Source organism: Acinonyx jubatus, chromosome B4, assembly GCF_027475565.1.
Source record: "Acinonyx jubatus isolate Ajub_Pintada_27869175 chromosome B4, VMU_Ajub_asm_v1.0, whole genome shotgun sequence".
Taxonomy (NCBI): Eukaryota; Metazoa; Chordata; class Mammalia; order Carnivora; family Felidae; genus Acinonyx; species Acinonyx jubatus.
In genome coordinates this window covers 114,474,594-114,493,768 of record NC_069387.1, presented here as the reverse complement: position 1 = coordinate 114,493,768, position 19,175 = coordinate 114,474,594, and the positions used below count along the sequence as shown (strand labels likewise).

The window sequence follows — 19,175 nt, the reverse complement described above, 5'->3', positions numbered from 1 at the left end:
GAGCCAAAAGCTTTCTGAAAAAAGTTAGGTATTTCTCTCAACACAGAGATAAAAATGAGTCAAGCCCCAATATTCTAATTCATAAAATTTTCACCTGAAAGATTTAAAGAAAGGTGCAACCAGACATTCAATGTTCCCTAATAGCCCAAAGGGCATCCAAGATTAGAATTTGTTCTGATTCTCAACCCAACCCAACATTTATTCCCCAATACTATACATTCTCCCCCTGGTCTCCCTAATAGAATTCCAGGTCCCTGAAGATGTTGATTTGCCATTTAAAATAAAACAAAACGCAAGTAGGATCATATTTTAAGTAATATGAAATAGTGCAATACGTCATTAGTAACATTTTACCATATGCACAAATTTTAAATAATGGGAATCCTCATTAAATACTCATCAAGAATCTTGTAATTTCAAAGCTGGCAGGTGAACTGCCAACTATGTTTACCCTATTACCACACAGTGGCATCACTTTAGTCATCCCTGAAAGAATTGTTATTTGCATTATTCAAGTTTTAAATGATAAACTCATCCCTAAATTATGGTAAAATGCAACCAACTTATTATTAACAACCCTTATCTCAACAATAGGTAAAGAAAATACCAACAGGACTATTAAATGAAAGAATAATTGTTTCATTAAATTCTACCTCTGTTAAGCCTAAATTTATTTCCCTGACATACACTAGGATCTTAAGCAACTTCAAACCTACTCTTCAAACCAGCTGGTTAACAAACACTTCAAGTTTTTTAAGTAAGACCAACTTAAGATACTAACGTCCTCTCTTCTTCTTCTTCTTTTTCTTCTTCTTTCCAGCTGCTCCATCTCCATCCCCATCTCCATCTAAGAAAAGACCATTTCAAGTACACATTTATTTAAACCTCAGAAACAGAGAGACAAAACAAGCATAAGCAGACAAGTAACACACACACAAAGCATCTTAAATAGCATACAACAGAGTTGATCCAATATTCTTAGAACAGAATTCTATATAATGCTAATGTATGAAAATTTGGTTTGTATAATCAAAAGCACTAAGGAAACTTTGACTCACTCTAATAAAAGAATTATTGAAAAAGGTATTTTTAAGAATAAAAAGTATATTAACACTCTTTTTCAAAAACTAGGAAAAATAACCAGTGTTAGTTTAATGCTAATGACTGGGTGACTTCACCTAAAATATTACTAGTTTGTTTACATATGCTTTGCAGGTTAGTATTTCATGACTTCATGTGATCCTCAAAGCAACTTTATGAGGTAAAACAAGGAATGTTTAACGGACATGCCCAAGGTAATCCTAACTGATAATGGCAGAACTGGACCAAGAATATATCACCTGATTCCTAATCCAGGCAGGGATATTTAGGGAGTCATATTTTAAAATATCTTTTCCTGGGGCACCTCGGTGGCTCAGTCAGTTAAGCATCTGACTTTGGCTTAGGTCACGATCTCACGGTTCATGGGTTTGAGCCCCGCGTTGGGCTCTGTGCTGACAGCTCCAAGCATGGAGCCTGCTTCAGATTCTGTGTCTCCCTCTTTCTCTCTCTGTCCCTCCCCCACTTGCGCTCTCTCTTGTTCAAAAATAAATTTAAAAAATTAAAAATTTTTAAATATATTTTCCTGTATAGTTGTTATTAAAGAAAGAGTTCTTCTGGGTCAAATGTACACAAAAATCAGAGGGTATATATGCTTTTCCTAGGTTCAGTTGTCAGGTTCTCAAAAGAACCTGATGCCCAAAAATGGAGATTAAGAACTATCTGAAAAAATAGTTGGCAAAAGAGTAACTAAAGTAACCACTACATGTTAGTTTTTATAACAATATTTTATGAAGCCCATGCCATTCTCTTGGAGAAAAGATAAAGGATACTATTATGGCCAAGATTAAATAAATAGTGACTTAAAACATTTCAAATAAAGGGTACCAAAAAAATAGACTGGAATTTCTGAATTTCTAAAAACGCTGCTCAATAAATTTCAACAGTCATGAAGTATGCCAATCTACCCACAAATCACAATGCTATGAAACAGGGATGAATAGGAAGCTGTGGCAACAATTAGAAGTTGACAGTTTAATAGTATGTTCACCATATAGTCTTCTTTTAAATGTTTCCCCTAGTGGCAGTAACTCATGGCTAGCATCAATAATTTTAGATCATGAAATCCACACTCATAAAACAATGTCAAACGAATGCTTAAATTTTCTACTCCCAGAATAAGCAGGAGTCATAAATTATCTCACCATGCTACCACCTATATTCTTCTATTATAATTATCACACAAAATTATAATCTTTTTTTTTTGTCTGCAAAATGATAAGGGAGCTACAATGACCCTACTTGTCTGTGAGCTCCTTAAAGATTATACACCATTTCTTAAACTAAGGCACAGGACTAAGCATATGATAAATATTCACTCTATTCAACAAATGAATGTTCTTTTCGCTTATTTTATCCTACTTATTTTCACCTAAATGAGAAATAGGAAACAGCAATTTAACAAAGAAGGAGGTAACATGATATAGGGCTTTAATGGACTGAGTGATAGAAAACAGCCAAGATTTGACAATTTTTGACTTAGAAATTTGCAATTTCTTTTTTTTTTAATTTTTTTTTTTTAACATTTATTTATTTTTCAGACAGAGAGAGAGAAAGCATGATCAGGGGAGGGTCAGAGAGAGAGGGAGACAGAATCTGAAACAGGCTCCAGGTTCTGGGCTGTCAGCACAGAGCCCGACGCGGGGCTCGAACCCACGAACTGTGAGATCGTGACCTGAGCTGAAGTCGGATGCTTAGCCAACTGAGCCACCCAGGCGCCCCAGAAATTTGCAATTTCTTATGTTCATTCAACCTCATGAAATTGGGTACAGGAAACATGGAAACACAGTGGGAACACAACATTCCCAACTTATGCATTACTGGTTTCTAGATTCAAAAGCTCAAGAAAAATAACAGTAAAATAATTTTTTTATGTTTATTTATTTTTGAGACATATGAGACATATTTATTTTTGAGACACACACATATAAGCAGGGGAGGGGAAGGGAGAGAATCCCAAGCAGGCTCCACGCTGTCAGAGCGGATGGAGCCCAACGCAGGGCTTGATCTGATTAGATATCATGACCTGAGCCGAAATCAAGACAACAAACTGAGCCATCCAGGAGCCCCTAACATGAATTTTTTTCTTTTTTTTTTAGAAAACACAACTTTCAGGATGCCTTGGTACCTCAGTCAGTTGAGTGGTTGACTAGTGATTTCAGCTCAGGTCATGATCCCAGGGTTCTCCCTCCTTCACCCCCTTTCCCCTCCCCCTCCACCACTCTCCCCTGCTTGCAGGTGCTCTAAAAAAAAAAAAAATTAATTAAAAAAGAAAACACTAATTCACATATTCTGCACTACAATTTTAATAGTAACTTTCATTCATTCAATAAACATTTGCTTAGGGATTGCTGGCTTGGTTAAGCATCCGACTTTGGCTCAGGTCACGATCTCATGGTTCATGAGTTTGAGCCCCATGTTGGGCTCTGTGCTGACAGCTCAGAGCCTGGCACCTGCTTTGGATTCTGTGTCTCCTTCTCTCTCTGCCCCTCACCAACTCATGTGTGCACACGCTCTCTCTCTCTCAAAAACAAACATTAAAAAATAATAATAATAATTTGCTGACTTCTCAAATAGGTAAAAGGAGTAAAATAGCAAACAAGATGGTCTTTACTCTGGAAGAACAGTCAATGTCTAGCATACTGGTACATAACACTACACTCAACCTAAAACAAATGCTTCAAGATATATATCCAGTTTTAAATACACCCTAAAAGTCCTTCCAGCTGTGTGATGTTAGGCAAATTATTTAGCCTCTCTCTACCATGGTTTCTTTATCTTGAAAATGAGGTAAGAAGAAGCTCCTCCTTTGATACTCATTCTTCTGAGGCTAATTACTTTATCCAATGTTCAAGGTCTGTATTCGGTATGGAATAATAGCTACTGTTTATTGCCAGAAGGGTAGTAGAGCCTGGATCCGAATACTCAACTATATATGTTTATACTCCCATGCATTATACCATGCCACAATTTATGTTTTTTTAATGTTTATTTATTTTTGATTTTTGGTTTTTTAAATTTTTGATTTTAATGTTTATTTTTACGTTTTATGTTTTAACGTTTATTTATTGAGAGACAGACAGAATACAAGCAGGGGAGGGGCAGAGAGAGGGAGACACAGAATCGGAAGCAGGCTCCAGGCTCTGAGCTGTCAGCACAGCACCCAACAAGGGGCTTAAACTCATGAACAGTGAGATCACAACCTGAGCTGAAGTCCGACGTTTAACTCACTGAACCACCCAGGTGCCCCACAACTTATGTTTTTGTAAGTCTTTCACAGCATCCCAGGATATTCTTAACAGGTATAGACTGTTCATATTTATTGCTGGATTAGCACCATGTCCAAATCAATTAACATTTGTTGAATGACAACTGGACATCCATATGCAAGAAAAAAAGGTACCTTAATTCTTACCTTCCACTATATACAAAAATGAATTCTAATGGATCATAGACCTAAACATAACAGCTAAAAATATGTAAAACTTCTTGGGGTGGCTGGTTGGCTCAGTTGGTTCAATGTCCCAACTCTTGATTTTGGCTCAGGTCGTGATCTCATGGTCTATGAGTTTGAGCCCCACATCCGGCTCTGCACTGGCAGTGTGGAGCCTGCTCAAAATTCTCTCTGCTCCATCTCTGCTCACCTGCATGCTGTCTGTCTCTCAAAAATAAAGATTTTTAAAAAAAACAAAACTTTCCATTCTTTAAAATAAATAAATAAAAATAAAAATAAAAATGTATAAAACTTCTTGAAGAGAACGTAAGAAAAAATCTTCATGACCATAGAGACAGCAATTATTTAACTTTTTGGATAACACACAAAAAACATGACCCATAAATAAAATGGGATTTCATCAAAATTAAAATCTTTTCTGCTGCAAACAATACTAACATGAAAGAAAATATTAAAACATTTATCAGATAAAGAATTTGTATCAAGAATAGAGAACTACTATAACTCAGTAAAACAAATAACTCAATTGAAAAATGGACAAAAGATGTGAACATTTCACCAAAGATATATGAAAGGCAAAAACATGAAAAGACGTTCAACATCATCAATCATTAGGGAAATGCAAGTTAAAACCACAATAACATACTACTACACACCTGTCAGAAAGCTAAAATTTAAAAATTAACAATACCAAATGCTTAAGAGATTCAAAGCACTTGGAACTCTCAACCACTGCTGACCAGAAAGCAAAATGACACAGCTACTCTAAGTAACAGTTTGATAGTTTCTTATAAACATATACTTCCCATATGACCAGCAAACCTACTCCTAGGTATTTACTCAGGAGAAATGAAAATGTCTACACAAAGCCTTGTATACAAATGTTGACAGTAACTTTATTCATAAGGCAAAAACTAGGAACAATCCAAATATCCATCAACTAGTAAGTGGATAAACGAATTTGGAATACTATTCAGCAATAAAAAGTAATGAACTACTGACACATATGCAACAACTGGATGACTCAGATTATCATGCTAAGGGAAATAAGCCAAACAAGCCACACACTACAATAATTCCATTTATATAATATTGTAGAAAAAACAAACGATTACTCATAAAGGGCAAATATATAGAACGTACAACATCATGAGTAAACCCTAATATAAACTATGGACTTTGCATAATAATGATATATCAATGTAGGTTCATCCAGTGTCACAAATGCACCACTCCAGTGGGGGATGTTGATAATGGGAGAGGCTGTGCATGTGTAGTGGTAGGGGGTACATGGGAAATCTCTGTACCTTCTGCTTGATTTTGCTATGAACCCCAAGTAAAACTTCTCCAAAACAAAGTGTATTTTTTGAAAATGGTGACTATAGTCCTAGGCAAATTATACCTTAATAAACTTGACTTAGGGGACCCAGGTGGCTCAGTTGGTTAAAGGTCCAACTCTTGAGCTCTGTTTAGGTCTTGATCTCAAGGTCATGAGTTCAAGTCCTGCGCTGGACTTAAATACTTAAAAATTTTTTTAAAAACTTAACTTAAAACTTTATTGAATTACTTCTAGAACATTGCCAATTGCCCATGGGACTAACTTTTCACACCAATACTCCAGTGTCAAATTAAACACATCTAAAATTAAACACAATACCTTCTCCTTTGCCTACAAATTCCCTCCTCTAATCCCCACCCACTCTCCCTCTCTACTTCACCATTTCAGTGAACAGCACCAACACTGTCACCCATGTTCAAACCTCTAGAATCTACTAATGCCTCTTCTTCCTTCTCCCCAGTTTGAAAGTCTCTTGCATCCTTTGAATTCTGCTTCCACAACCACTATTCCAATGAATCGTTCCTTTCCATTCTCATTTATGCCCACCAATTTAAATCATCATTAACACATGCCTAAGCTCTTAAGTGCCCTCCAAAATGATTTCCAAGCCTTTCCTGTATATTTCCTCTAGCAACCCTGCATATATATAAAGATTAAATTATTTTTATAACATTCTTCTCTTTTCTTTAACATTTTATCTTTTAAGTAAGCTCTATGCCCAATGTGGGACTTAAACTCACGACCCCGAGGACCAAGAGTCACATGCCCTATGGCCTGAACCAGCCAGGCTCCCCTATAACATTCTTTTAAAAATGCTCCAAGGCTCCTTCAACAAATCATCTCATATGGCTGGTCTGCACAATTCACTACATCTTGAATACATTCTCAGCATTGTTCTGCCCCAAAGTGGTCTCTTCTGTTTGGTTTCATTCACTCAAGTCCCACTCCTTCCAAAGAGTGTTCCTTCATCATTGAGCCCATAATTCCATCTCCAAATTCCAATAAGCTTTCAGTGTATCTTTTCCGCTCTTTGTCTCTCCATCCCACTATCAGTTTTTCTTTAGTACAAAGATTCTGAAATACTAACTTTCTATCCTCTCAAACAACTCTCACAATAGATAAGTAGTACTAATCTATTAATTGGTACTACTAATTAGTATGAATTAGTACTAATTATTAATTCATTTCAATAATTACTATTATTGAAATGAATTAGGCAAACAATTCAATTAGAGAAAACCAATACTCCAAAAATTGTCTTTAAAACATTGATGATTTCCAATCCGACAATCAAACTTTTCTCCTTCAATGTCAAGAGATTCACACAACTTTGCAGAGGTGCAATGAAACAAGGAATGCTCTTCAAGATTAACATTTTGATATTCTACACAGGCCTACAGCAATCTATTATATAACCTTGAATTTAACAGTTTCTTTCTTGCTAAGAGCTCAAAATATGGTCATAATTTGAAGCACAAACCAAGGTAAAATGGACAAGAGATTTGCTTAAGGAAGAGCTAACTATTCCCTTGAACCTTGGCATATTTTCCACCAAATTTTGACTATAACCTCCTTGAAGACATAGAGTTTATCTTTCTAAAGGAGAGACAACTACTCGGCCTTATCCTAACACAATAATTAAAGTACAGCAAGCTTTTGTGTTGCTAAGGATTATAAGGCACAAGCCCAAGTTGGCAGTGCTTGAGGAAGAGCAGCAAGTCACAACGGTACAATTAAGAATGGGAAAATCTCATCTCCCTTTCTGCCAAAAAAGCTTGCGGAGTAAGTTCTCTTAGCAAATACTGCCTCCACTGTCTTACTGATAACATCAATTGTTAGAATTCCAACAGTTTTTGTCTTTAAAGAAATTTTATAGGACCAACATACGGCAAGAAGCTAGGGTTGGGAAATTTGTAATAGAGTTTAGAGGCACTCCATATAGTCTTTGAAAATAAAGAGAGGGAGCTTTCATACAGAGTAAAGGAATAGACTTGGAATCAGGTGCTAGGTTTGAAACTTTTGGTTCTACACATAGCTGTGTCACACTGGGCAAATGACATAACTATTATTTCCTGAAAAGAGCACCTACTTTGCTTGGTTTTGTGAAGGTAAAATGAGAACACATGTGAAAGTATTCTAAGACAGCGCCTTGTACATATTAGTTGCTCAATAAATGTTAGTTGAATAAACAGTCCTTTTATTTCATCTTGATACCCACTACTTAGTATTTTACCAAGTACATTATTAAAAGTTGAGATCTGTGTTATTTGAGCAGTCATTCAACCTATCCCACTTTTTAAGAGTTACTTATAAATACCTTTTCTTTTTTATCTGTGATATTGAGGCTTTAATGTCAATTAATTAAGTAAAACATCAGAGAATCACAAACTATATGGACACAAGCAGATTTTGTTTAAAGAATATCATATTTTCTTGCTTTTCTAACCACAAAAATCAAATTTACCATTTACCTTCATCGTCATCATCTCTTTCTTTCTCTTCCAATGCTTGTCTTTCCAATTGTCTTGCTACCTCATCAACTGAGGCTCCTGATTCTTTATCAGGTTCCTGTTGCCCTGCTGATCAAATATAACATAAGTCAAATCTAATAAAGATACTTTCCAATTTGAATATGTTCTAAGGATCCTGGAGAACACACAAGTCCTTTCCCGTTTGATAAGTATCCAGGAAACAAAAACAGAAACGTTATCGTGAACATAATCGAATTTACTTAACAAAAATCTGCCACATCTAAGTAGCATTGTCCATTCAATAAACTATCCATTACACCTTCTTTGTACTAGTAACTAAACAATAAAAGAAAATGTGAGTTGGTCCCTAGCCTTAAGTTGTTTCACTTTTTAAAGTACTTAACAATTTGACTACAGCAAACACTTTATTAACCAAACAGGTACTTAAGATAGGTAGTAAATGCTGAAGGTCTTAGCAAGAGGAGGATTTGTACAAGACACTGGGAACTTCAAATCTTCATGAAGAAGTTGCCAAGCCAGGATGGGTAAAATCAAAACAAATACGAAAAGATAATTCCATTACTATAAAACCTAAATTCTTGAACAGCACAAGACCAGCTCCCCCCACCTCACCCAAGTGATTACAACAATCTAGCTGTAGGAGCAATAGCTGTGTGTATAAAGGGATGGTATCCCCACTTAGCACATACTGAAGTGATATTCTGGCTACTGTAGAGGGTTCATATTGAGAGATACAACTGCTTAAAATATATTAGGGTCAGTCTACTGAACACCTGAATGGACAAACTGAAGAGTTTGGATTTCATCCGAAAGCCAGGAACAGCCGACTTATGTCCAGGGATTAAACTTACTCTTGAAGTGTCTCAGCACCCACAACTTTCCCTTTACAACTCCCATTTAATCAAAATTTCATAAAGTTATAGATTAACCCTTTCCAACCTGTCTCAACTTCACCTTCATCACTTGTGGCCTCTCCATTGGTCCCTCAATCTTTGTGTGGCTGATTTTAGAAACAGGTACAACATTTTTTTCCCTAAAATGAAGGACCACGTACAACAAAAACACCGACTTCTCAAAATATTTTAAGTTCCTAACTCATAATGTAATCCAAGTGTAAACTTTCAGCTGTTTTCCTTACCTTACCAATGGATTTAAAGAAGTTCAATTCCAACCCACAGAATATTCTATCTGGACTGCCGGCAAATGGCATCATAATTCACACCTAAAAGCCTTGAAGCTTGGTGATGCTAGGGGATGAGGCAGGTGAAAATTCGCACCACTACCATATATTCTGCAATTACTACTCAGTGACATGAGCGCGTGGGCAAACACACATATACACACACCCAGAAGTGCAGCCCGCAACAAAAATCCTTCTGTAAACCAGGAAGGTGGGGGGAGGCGCAGTCAAGGCACTAAGATTTGCCCACTCCTCTCCTATCCTTGACGAAAATATGCTCCAGGTTGCTTCAGCAAAGAGGCGACAGTCCGGGTCAGAACGGATTTTTGAGGAAGGCACACCGCGAGAAGGGTAGTAGAGCTCGGCCCTGTGCACAGCTTCAAGTTCGTTGCACGGTATGTATGGGTGGGAGCTGAGTTCTGGCAATTATAAGGGCCCAGCAACCCCAGAACTACCTCACCACAGGCTGAAGCACACTTTTCTCCCCCACCCCACCCCCACCAACTCTCTAGTCCCAGCTAAAGAGAAGCCGCCTCCCCCCGGGATTGGGAATCTGTAGTCCGATTTCAACACACACTCAGTCCTGGGAATCAGGCCAGTGCAGTGTTCCAAGTCCCCCAGTCTCTTGTCACCCCTGCCGGGCCTGGGCCGAGCCGTTCGGCAATCCCTGGCGGGGACTGGGAACATACAAAACTCCCTTTACCTGTAGCAGCCCCTTTACTCTTCTTCTTCTTCCGTCTTTTTTTCTTGGCTGCCTCCTCAGCCGTAGAGACAGCTCCCTCTTCTCTGTCGTCTGGATCCAGGTCGCCATTCAGGTGGCTCCCGGAGGACGCTGCCTCCTCCACACCCGCCATGTTGCCCGAGAGAGCGCGAGACAGTGAGACAGAGCGGCGAGGGCCCGCTCCTTCTTCACCCACCTACACGAGCGACGCCGGAAGCTGTTCTCGATGGTAGGAGCGCAGGGAATGCTGGGATGTCGGAGGACTTGACGGCCCGAATCGCGCGCGAAGAGGTGTTGGGCGAGGCTGCGGAGGAGCGCTGGACTGTGGCTGCTAAAGTGCTAGTGGGGCTGCCTCATACACCTTTTTTGTCCCGCGCCTTGGGCATTCCCCCGGCACATTGAATGGCTGTGCTTGCCCAGCCCTCAAGAGAGAGGGACGTCTGTGCTGAAACCGAAAAGTCATATTAGCGGATTTATGAAGCGTGCCGAAAGCGAGAAGAGGGCCCCAAAATGTGTTCACTTGTACACCTTTTTTTTTTTTTTTTTTTCGGACTCAGAAGGACTGCGTTGTTTTTCACAGTTACAGTTCACGACGAGGCTGTCCAAGCACTTACGGTGATGAACCTGCAAAGGAGACTGAAGAGGCGTTTATTATTAGAGAAGGCAAGGGAAAACAGCGTTTCACGGAGGGAGTGATTAACCGCAGAGTGCTGCTAGGAAGTCAAGTAAGAGGACTGAAAAATGTCTGTTGTATATAGTAACATGGAAGACATTGGTGACCTTAGCAACAGCTACTTAGATAGTGAGAAGTATAGTCTGAGCTCAGGAAATAGTCATTGTATCAATAGCACTTTAAAAGCTCCAAGTACTTTATTTTCTCATTTCATCCGCTTCTGAGTTGAGGAAATTAGAAAGTTTTGTGCACTTAGGTCACACAGCAAGTGAATAGAATCCAAACAGGCATCAGGCACCAAAAGTTAAATAATTCTGTATTCTGCCTTCCCAAATGAAATTTCAAATCAGTAAACATTTATTGATTGTAGGTTAGAAATATTTTTTCTTGATGGGCAATAAAAAATGAAGGACAAATCTGTACCCTCAAGAAAGTGTAGCATTCAATGAGACAAAAATTTAACTAAATAAGAATAAAATAATACGCTAATACTTAAGTCATTTAATTCTTTTCTATTCCAAGCTAATCTATCACAAAGGTGAGGAATTTTAAAACAGTCTAGAAGATATTCAGACTAGGGGCAAGGATGTGACTAAGCTCAGGAGAAATCAAAGCTCACCCTTTTGAGGTGCAAGGGTACTGCAGAAGATTTTTTAACATCCTTATAACTAATACTGCTACGTCAAAATGCCTCCAAAATTTTTTTGTAAATCTTCCCGGTTTTTCTGTAAATTCTGGAATACTTGTACTGTGGCTACTATCTCAGACCCAGTTGAGGAGACACAGGATCCTGGAGGACAGAAACTGTAGGGTTGATAAATGAATTTTCACAAAGGGGTGCTGGTATAGGTTAACAGAATTATCAACGTCAAAATAAAATTTGTTCACTTAAATAAGCTACTAAAATGCAATAAGACAAAATATTGTTTCTTTGTTGGAAAGGGATTGTACTCTACTTCTCCCCCTTTTTTTCCTGAAAAGAAGCAAGAAAACTAAACTTCAAGGTAGTTGTATAAAAACAATATATATCTCAACAGTATGGTAGTCGATATTTGTTGGATGATTGTTTTCCAGGAAATTCCAGAGTTTGAGATAACTGAGTGAGTACTTAAAATAATAGCCCGTTACACTCCTTATTTCCATCATTTTTCTTCATTTAGTTTCTCTACAAGAGGAAATTGAATAGGATAAAGGAATGAGAAATGTTGAAATCTCAAAGAATCTAAGAGAACTAAGAATCTAAGTAAATAATGTAACTCAATACCAGTACAGGCTAAAATATTTTTCCTAGCTGACTACATGAAGTAATTTTGTCTCAGATGGCTAACTAGATAAGCAGATAAAAATGTATTTTTTCCTTAGGGAGATACTTTTCCATTTATAAAGTCAATGCATTATAATAAGACATATATTTTTTAAAGATTTTTAAGTAATCTCTGTACCTAACATGGGGCTCAAACTCACAACCTTGAAGTCAAGATTCACATGGTCTACTGACTGAGCCATCCAGGTGCCTGGATACAATAAGACATATTTATTATTTTGTCCAGAAATGTATTTTTTGCTAAGAAAACCTCAATTCAAAAAATGGACATTTTTAGTCCCAGTCTTACTTTTTATTTTGAAGTCCTTGATAGTGGTATGGCTTTGGACAAGTCACTTAATTTCTCCAAATTGCACTTCTCTTACTTGTGTTAACTAACATTAACATTAACATACGTTTCCTTATTTCTAAAATGAGTATAATAATAGTACTACATAGAATATGGAAATTAAATTTCAATATGGAGAGAAAGCACTCATGGTAGCATAGTGTCTTACACAATAGTGATAAATGTTAGCTAACTTTACTGTTAGTAAGCCATGCTCCTAAAAATTTTACATTTGTCTGGATCATTTGATGGCCTAGATATCCTAAGGCACTCTTATGTTTTATTGACCTCTGGCAATGGGTTAGCAAGAAATATATTAGGAAAAAAATTGAGAAGGCTTGATTTCTTAATGTTAAGGGTAAGGATATTTTTTTCATATCTTTATGTTTAAAATGTGATATAACTCTTTAAAAATCTATAGATGACATGGCATATACATGCATATGCCGTGTGTGTGTGTGTGTGTATGTGTATATATATATATATATATATACACATACATGCCAGTCTCCAAGTATAGTCACATAGAGGTTAGGGCTTCAACATGTGAATTTGGGGGGGGGAACAAAATTCAGATCATAACACAGACATTGCCAAATGCCTTCTTATAGAAGGGTGCAGGGAGTTATTCCCAGCTGAGAGCCACTGGCATAAAGGCATGAAAGAATATGGAATGTTTATGGTAAGTTCTTGCTGAGGAGTAAATTACAACTAGATTGTAAAGGGCCTTTTGTGTTACCCTAGAGGATAGCTTGTATTGTAAGGCCTGAAGGTGATATGTCACAGGGACGTTTAAAGTTTATTATTTTAGAAAAAAGTCTAAAATAGAAGGCCATAATAGACATGTCAATAACATGTAAATAAAATGATTACTATGTGCCATTAAAAGCCAGAAAAGGATATGCATGTAGATTATATGGATAAATTTAAATGGTTATGTAACACAGAGATTTTCAAGCTAGCTAAAGATCACTGTGATGGCAGTCTAAATTCTAGAGCAATGGTTGCCATCCAATAAACGGTTTCATTTAAAAAGCCAAATAGGGGTCGGCTAAGTGTCTGACTCTTGATTTCTGCTTAGGTCACGATCTCATGGTTTGTGAGATCAAGCCCGTCAGGCTGTGCACTCACAGCACAGAGCCTGGTTGGCATTCTCTTTCTTCCCTCTCTCTCTGGCCCTCCCTGGCTCACACACTTGCTCTTTCTCACTCTCTCTCAAAATAAATAAACTTAAAAAATAAAATAAAAAGGCAAATATATTTAAAGAACTGTTTTCAACGAGGGTATGGTACTTTCTATTTTTTGAAGTTGAATAGTCTTTTAAATTACTATGAAATGGTAGTGAGAGTAGATGATGTTGGGTTTTGTGCCCTGACAAAATTTTTAAAAAAAGAAAACCATACTATGTCAGTTCTCAAAACCATTTTTTAGACTTTTCTGAACAGTGAGATCTCTAAGTCTAATGGCCTCTATTCTAAAGAAAACATTGGAAATGACAGAGCCTTGTAGTAGAGGAGACTTGCTAAGATGTTACTGTTGATAACAGTATTGATAAGAACTTACAGAAGGCTGTTGGGGGGGCCAGAGAGGAGAGGTTGGATTGCAGAAACATTTTGAACATAGATTTAAAAGAACTTAATGGTCCATTAAATGTGGAGAGGTAGAAATTGAGGATCACACCCAGGTTTCTGGCTTGGGTTCCTGGGTGGATAGTGGTACCACTCTCTGAGATAGGGAATAAAGGAGGAGGAGGAGGTTTTGTAGGAGTTGGAGGGGAAGATAAGCATTGGGCATTTTAAGTTTGAGATGCCTGCAGAGCATCCAGACAAAGATATCTAGTAGTCAGTTAGAAATATGGGTCTGGAGATATAGACATGTGAGTTATTAGGACTTGGGTAGAAGGCTATGAATGAGGTAATTCAGGGAGAAGAGAACAGGACCCAAAACAACAACCCAGAAGGACACTAATGTTTGAGGATTTTGTTTACAACAAACAAGAGTGGAAAATTCTGTTAAAAAAAGTACAAAGAAATAATAGGACAAGAAGGAGAAAATGCTTTAGAGAATAATCACATAGAAATAAGGAGAGAAAAAGGGTTTACAGAATAAAAGTTTGGTCAACTATATCAACTGCTGAAGAAAGATTAAGTAGTATGAAGTCTCAAACTAGAGCATTGATTTTAGCTATCAGGAGGCTACTGGTAACTTTAGTGACAGCAATTTTGTTAGCACCAAAAGAGGGATCCTCACAAGAGATTGGGATGCACTATCCTGAACGCCAGCTCAAAGAGCAAAGAATCCTTTATCCCAAACTTACTTTATTAGTGACTCTTGCAGTGTTCTCCTCTTTTGTTCTAGAGAGAGTGTTTCTTGAAATTACATGTGGCTCTGTTGCCACGTACTCTGGTATAATTCCTTTCCTATTTTAGTTCTGTCCAACAACATCCTAGGTTACCTTTTGTCTTCAAACATATTATTATCTCTTTTTGTAACTGGAGAATAGATACTTAATAAAAGAACTTTACCTTCCCCATAATCTCTATGTAGCATCCATGTATTTAGGCTGAACTTTGGGAAAGACATATATGGTTCCAAGAAATATTCCTATGGCCAAAATGTCAGGAGTATCATTACCCACATGGAAGTTTCAAGTGTTTATTAGTCAGGGATACATAGGAATCAATATTAAGAGTTCATAAACGAAAGATAAAAACTACATGAAATACTGGAGGACAAATGACAGTACCATTCATAGACTCCCTCTTCCCATCTCTCCTGATCATGGTTCCCTACTACTTGTAAAAGAACTGAGGGTTATTTTAGTGTTGAAGATCAAGGTGGGCTGAGTTGAACTAGGAATATATTGTGAATGAGGTTGTAATGAGCCCTCATGATTAGGATTAGTATTCTTATAAAAGAGGCTCCAAAGAGGTCCCTTGCCCCTTCCACTATGTGAGGACACAGCTGTCTATAAACCAGGAAGCTGGACCTCACCAGACACAGAATCAGACAACTTGAAATTGTCTTATTTGGTTGATTTTGATTTTTTTTTTCTCTTTTGCTTCAGTTTGGATGGTTTCATTGCTTTGCCTTCAAGGTCACTTTTATAGTGTCTAATTCCGATGAAGCTTATCTGGTTACCTTTTCATTTCAGATACTATTTTCTTCAGTTCTAGAATTTCCATTTTGTTCTTTTTTTATAGTTTCCATTTCTCTATTGAGATTTTCTATTTGTTGTTTTACTACATTTATGTTTTCCTTTAAATATTTAAACACATAATAGCTACTTTTAAGTCCTTATCCCCTATTTTCGTCATCTCTTTCATTTCTGAGTTTACAATTTTTTCTCCTGGTCGAGAGTCACATTTTCCAATTCTCATGTCTTGTAATTTGCTATCTTAGGCTAGAAACTACAGACACTACTCTGAAAGACTTTTATTCTCTTTCCTGATGGAGTATTGAATATTGCTAAAATAGTTAATTTACTTGCATCTCAGTGTGATACTTTCAAGGTTTGTTTTTAAGTTTTGTTTTTAGAGCCAGAGTACCCCTTACTCTAGGACACCAGTGTTCAATGTGAAATCCACTAACCACATAGGGCTATTAAATAATTGAAATGTGACTAGTCAAAATTGAAGTGTGCTGTAAGTGTAAAATGAACACTGAATTTCAAAGACTTAGTATGAAAAAGATTGTAAACTATCTCATTAATAATTTTCTGTGTTGAAATGATCATTTTTGGACATATTGGGAAAATATTTTATTTACATTAATTTTGTTTACTTTTTTTCCAAGAGGTTACTAGAAAAAGTTTAAATAACGTTTATGTCATTATATTTCTCATGAAGTATGCTACTGTAGTGCTCGTTTAACCCCATTCATAAAACCTAGGCTTTCTGGGATTTCTACTAAATTTCTCGGATAGTTAAATAGACTTTTCCACTGTGGTTGGTTGGAACACCAACATCTCCCATTCCTGTTCAACTTCTGATCATTGTTCAACCCATAGTTTCTCCATAGTTGTTCTCTTCCTAATAGTTGCCCTTTGCCTAGTCTTGCAGAGTCTTTTCCTGTGCAGACTTCTCTGTGCAACTTCCTTCTCAATGATATCTGGTCTCCATCTCCTCAGCTCAGATACACCACCATGCTTTATTTGGCCTTTCCAGTGGAAGGTGCCCCCAGACAAAAGCCACTGCAATCCTGAAGCTTGTTCATTTGTTTCTCTTTTGTAAGGATAATAGTTCTGTGTTTCCTATTGATCAATGTCTAAAAACATTTATTTTGCCTAGTTTGATGGTTGTTTTTGGTGGAAAGGCTTATATCCAGTATCAGTTGCTTTGTCATGATTGAAAGTAGAATTCTTTATTATGATCTTTCATTTTCATGTTGGACATTTTCCTTACATGTCTGATGGGTGTTGCTTATGTGTTCGTATTTTACAATAATGCAGTGGGAGAACTGTGACATCTATGTCCATGGGCAGAGGTTTGCCAACTGGGAAGTTTTGCTTTAATGTGAATGGATGAAAAAACTAACCATAGACATTGGATGCCTGTAATGGACACTGTTGGAAGTCTACCCAGAATTCATTTTCGTTTTTTCCTTGCTAACATAACCCTGCTTTTGGTCAGTTGTCTTTGCCTAACCATGTGCCTGACCAGATGAATGTATCCTCCAGGGTACACCCTGATTGGGCTAAGCTAATACACAACAATTCTGATCCTTCCTGTGACTTGTTTAGGAAGGACATGTGTCACAATTTTGGTCAATGAGACATGAAGAAAAACCATTGAATGGTAGAAGATATTTGTAAATGATATATTAAATAAGGGACTAATATCCAAAATATATAAAGAACTATACAACTCAACACCAAAAAAACAAACAATCCGATTAAGAAATAGAGGATCTGAGTAGATATTTTCCCAAAGCAGATACACAGGTGGTCAACAGACACATGAAAAGATGCTCAACATCACTAATATCAAGAAAATGCAAATCAAAACCGCAATGAAATACTACCTTACACCTATCAGAATTGCTAGAATAAAGAACACAATAAAAAACAAGTGTTGGCAAGGATGTGGAGAAACAGGAACTCTCCTGCACTGTTGGTGGGAATGTAAACTGATACAACCACTGTGGGAAACAGTATGGAGGATCCCCAAAAAATTAAAAATAGAAATACCATATGATCCAGTAATTCCCCTACTGGGTATTTACCCAAAGAAAATGAAAATACCAGTTCAAAAAGATGTATACACCCTTATGTTTATTGCAGTAGTATTTAAAATAGCCAAGATATGTGGCACAAAAACAGACACTCAGATCAATGGAACAGAACAGAGAACCCAGAAATCGACCCACAAATGTATGGCCAACTAATCTTTGACAAAGCAGGAAAGAACATCCAATGGAATAAAGACAGTCTCTTCAGCAAATGGTCCTGAGAAGACTGGACCACTTTCTTAAACCTTACACAAAAATAAACTCAAAATGGATGAAAGACCTATTTGTAAGACAGGAAACCATAAAAATCCTAGAGGAGAAAGGTAAAAACCTCGTTGATCTCGGCCACAGCAACTTCTTACTCAACACATCTCCAGAGGCAAGGGAAACAAAAGCAAAACTGAACTATTGGGACCTCATCAAAATAAAAATCTTCTGCACAGAGAAGGAAACAATCAGCAAAACAGTATGGAAAGGAATGGGAGAAGATATTTGCAAATGACATATCACATAAAGGGTTAGTATCCAAAATCTATAAAGAATTTATCAAACTCAACACCCAAAAAACAAATAATCCAGTGAAGAAATGGGCAAAAGACATGAATAGACACTTCTCCAAAGAAGACATCCAGATGGCCAACCAACACATGAAAAAATGCTCAACATCACTCACCATTAGGGAAATACAAATCAAAACCATATTGGCTACCACCTCACACCTGTCAGAATGACTAACATTAACAACTCAGGCAACAACAGATGTTGGCGAGGATGTGGAGAAAGAGGATCTCTTTTGCATTGCTGGTGGGAATGCAAGTTGGTGCAGCCACTCTGGAAAATAGTATGAAGATTCCTCAAAAAAATTAAAAATAGAACTACCCTATGACCCAGCAATTGCACTACTAAGTATTTATCCAAAGGATACAGGTGTGCTATTTCGAAGGGGCACATGCACCCCAATGTTAATAGCAGTGCTATCATCAATAGCCAAAGTATAGAAAGAGCCCAGATGTCCATCAGCAGATGAATGGATAAAGAAAATGTGGTATATATATACAATGGAGTATTACTTGGCAATCAAAAAGAATGAAGTCTTGCCATTTGCAACTACGTGGATGGAACTGGAGGGTATTATGCTATGTGAAATTAGTCAGAGAGAGACAAATATCGTATGACTTCACTCATATGAGGACTTTAAGACACAGAACAGTTGAACACAAGGTAAGGGAAACAAAAATAAAACAGGGAGGGGGACAAAACATAAATGACTCTTAACAAGCAAAGGGTTGCTGTAGGGGTTGTGGGAGGGGGTGATGGGCTAAATGGGTAAGGGGCAT

General features: G+C 37.3%; 2 protein-coding genes across 5 annotated transcripts in view; one reads left to right on the top strand and one right to left on the bottom strand.

Moving 5' to 3' along the window:
• Positions 1–10,505, bottom strand: part of METAP2 (methionyl aminopeptidase 2) — a 28,027-nt gene extending 17,522 nt beyond the window's left edge. Inside the window, exons 1-3 of one of the 2 annotated variants that reach the window (XM_015070480.3) lie at positions 10,267–10,505; positions 8,363–8,470; positions 782–847 (exon numbers count right to left, since the gene is read on the bottom strand). In XM_015070480.3, the coding sequence (XP_014925966.1) occupies positions 782–847; positions 8,363–8,470; positions 10,267–10,417 (325 nt within the window). In that variant the 5' untranslated portion in view covers positions 10,418–10,505. The remainder of the gene's footprint in view (positions 1–781; positions 848–8,362; positions 8,471–10,266) is intronic. The other variant, XM_015070481.3, reaches the window with a different exon arrangement.
• A 55-nt stretch (positions 10,506–10,560) lies between these two features.
• LOC106973403 (uncharacterized protein C3orf20 homolog) overlaps positions 10,561–19,175 on the top strand; it is a 121,448-nt gene continuing 112,833 nt past the window's right edge. Inside the window, exon 1 of one of the 3 annotated variants that reach the window (XM_053226622.1) lies at positions 10,561–11,009. The gene's annotated coding sequence lies outside the window, so the exon portion shown is untranslated. The remainder of the gene's footprint in view (positions 11,010–19,175) is intronic. The other 2 variants (XM_053226624.1, XM_053226623.1) reach the window with 2 other exon arrangements.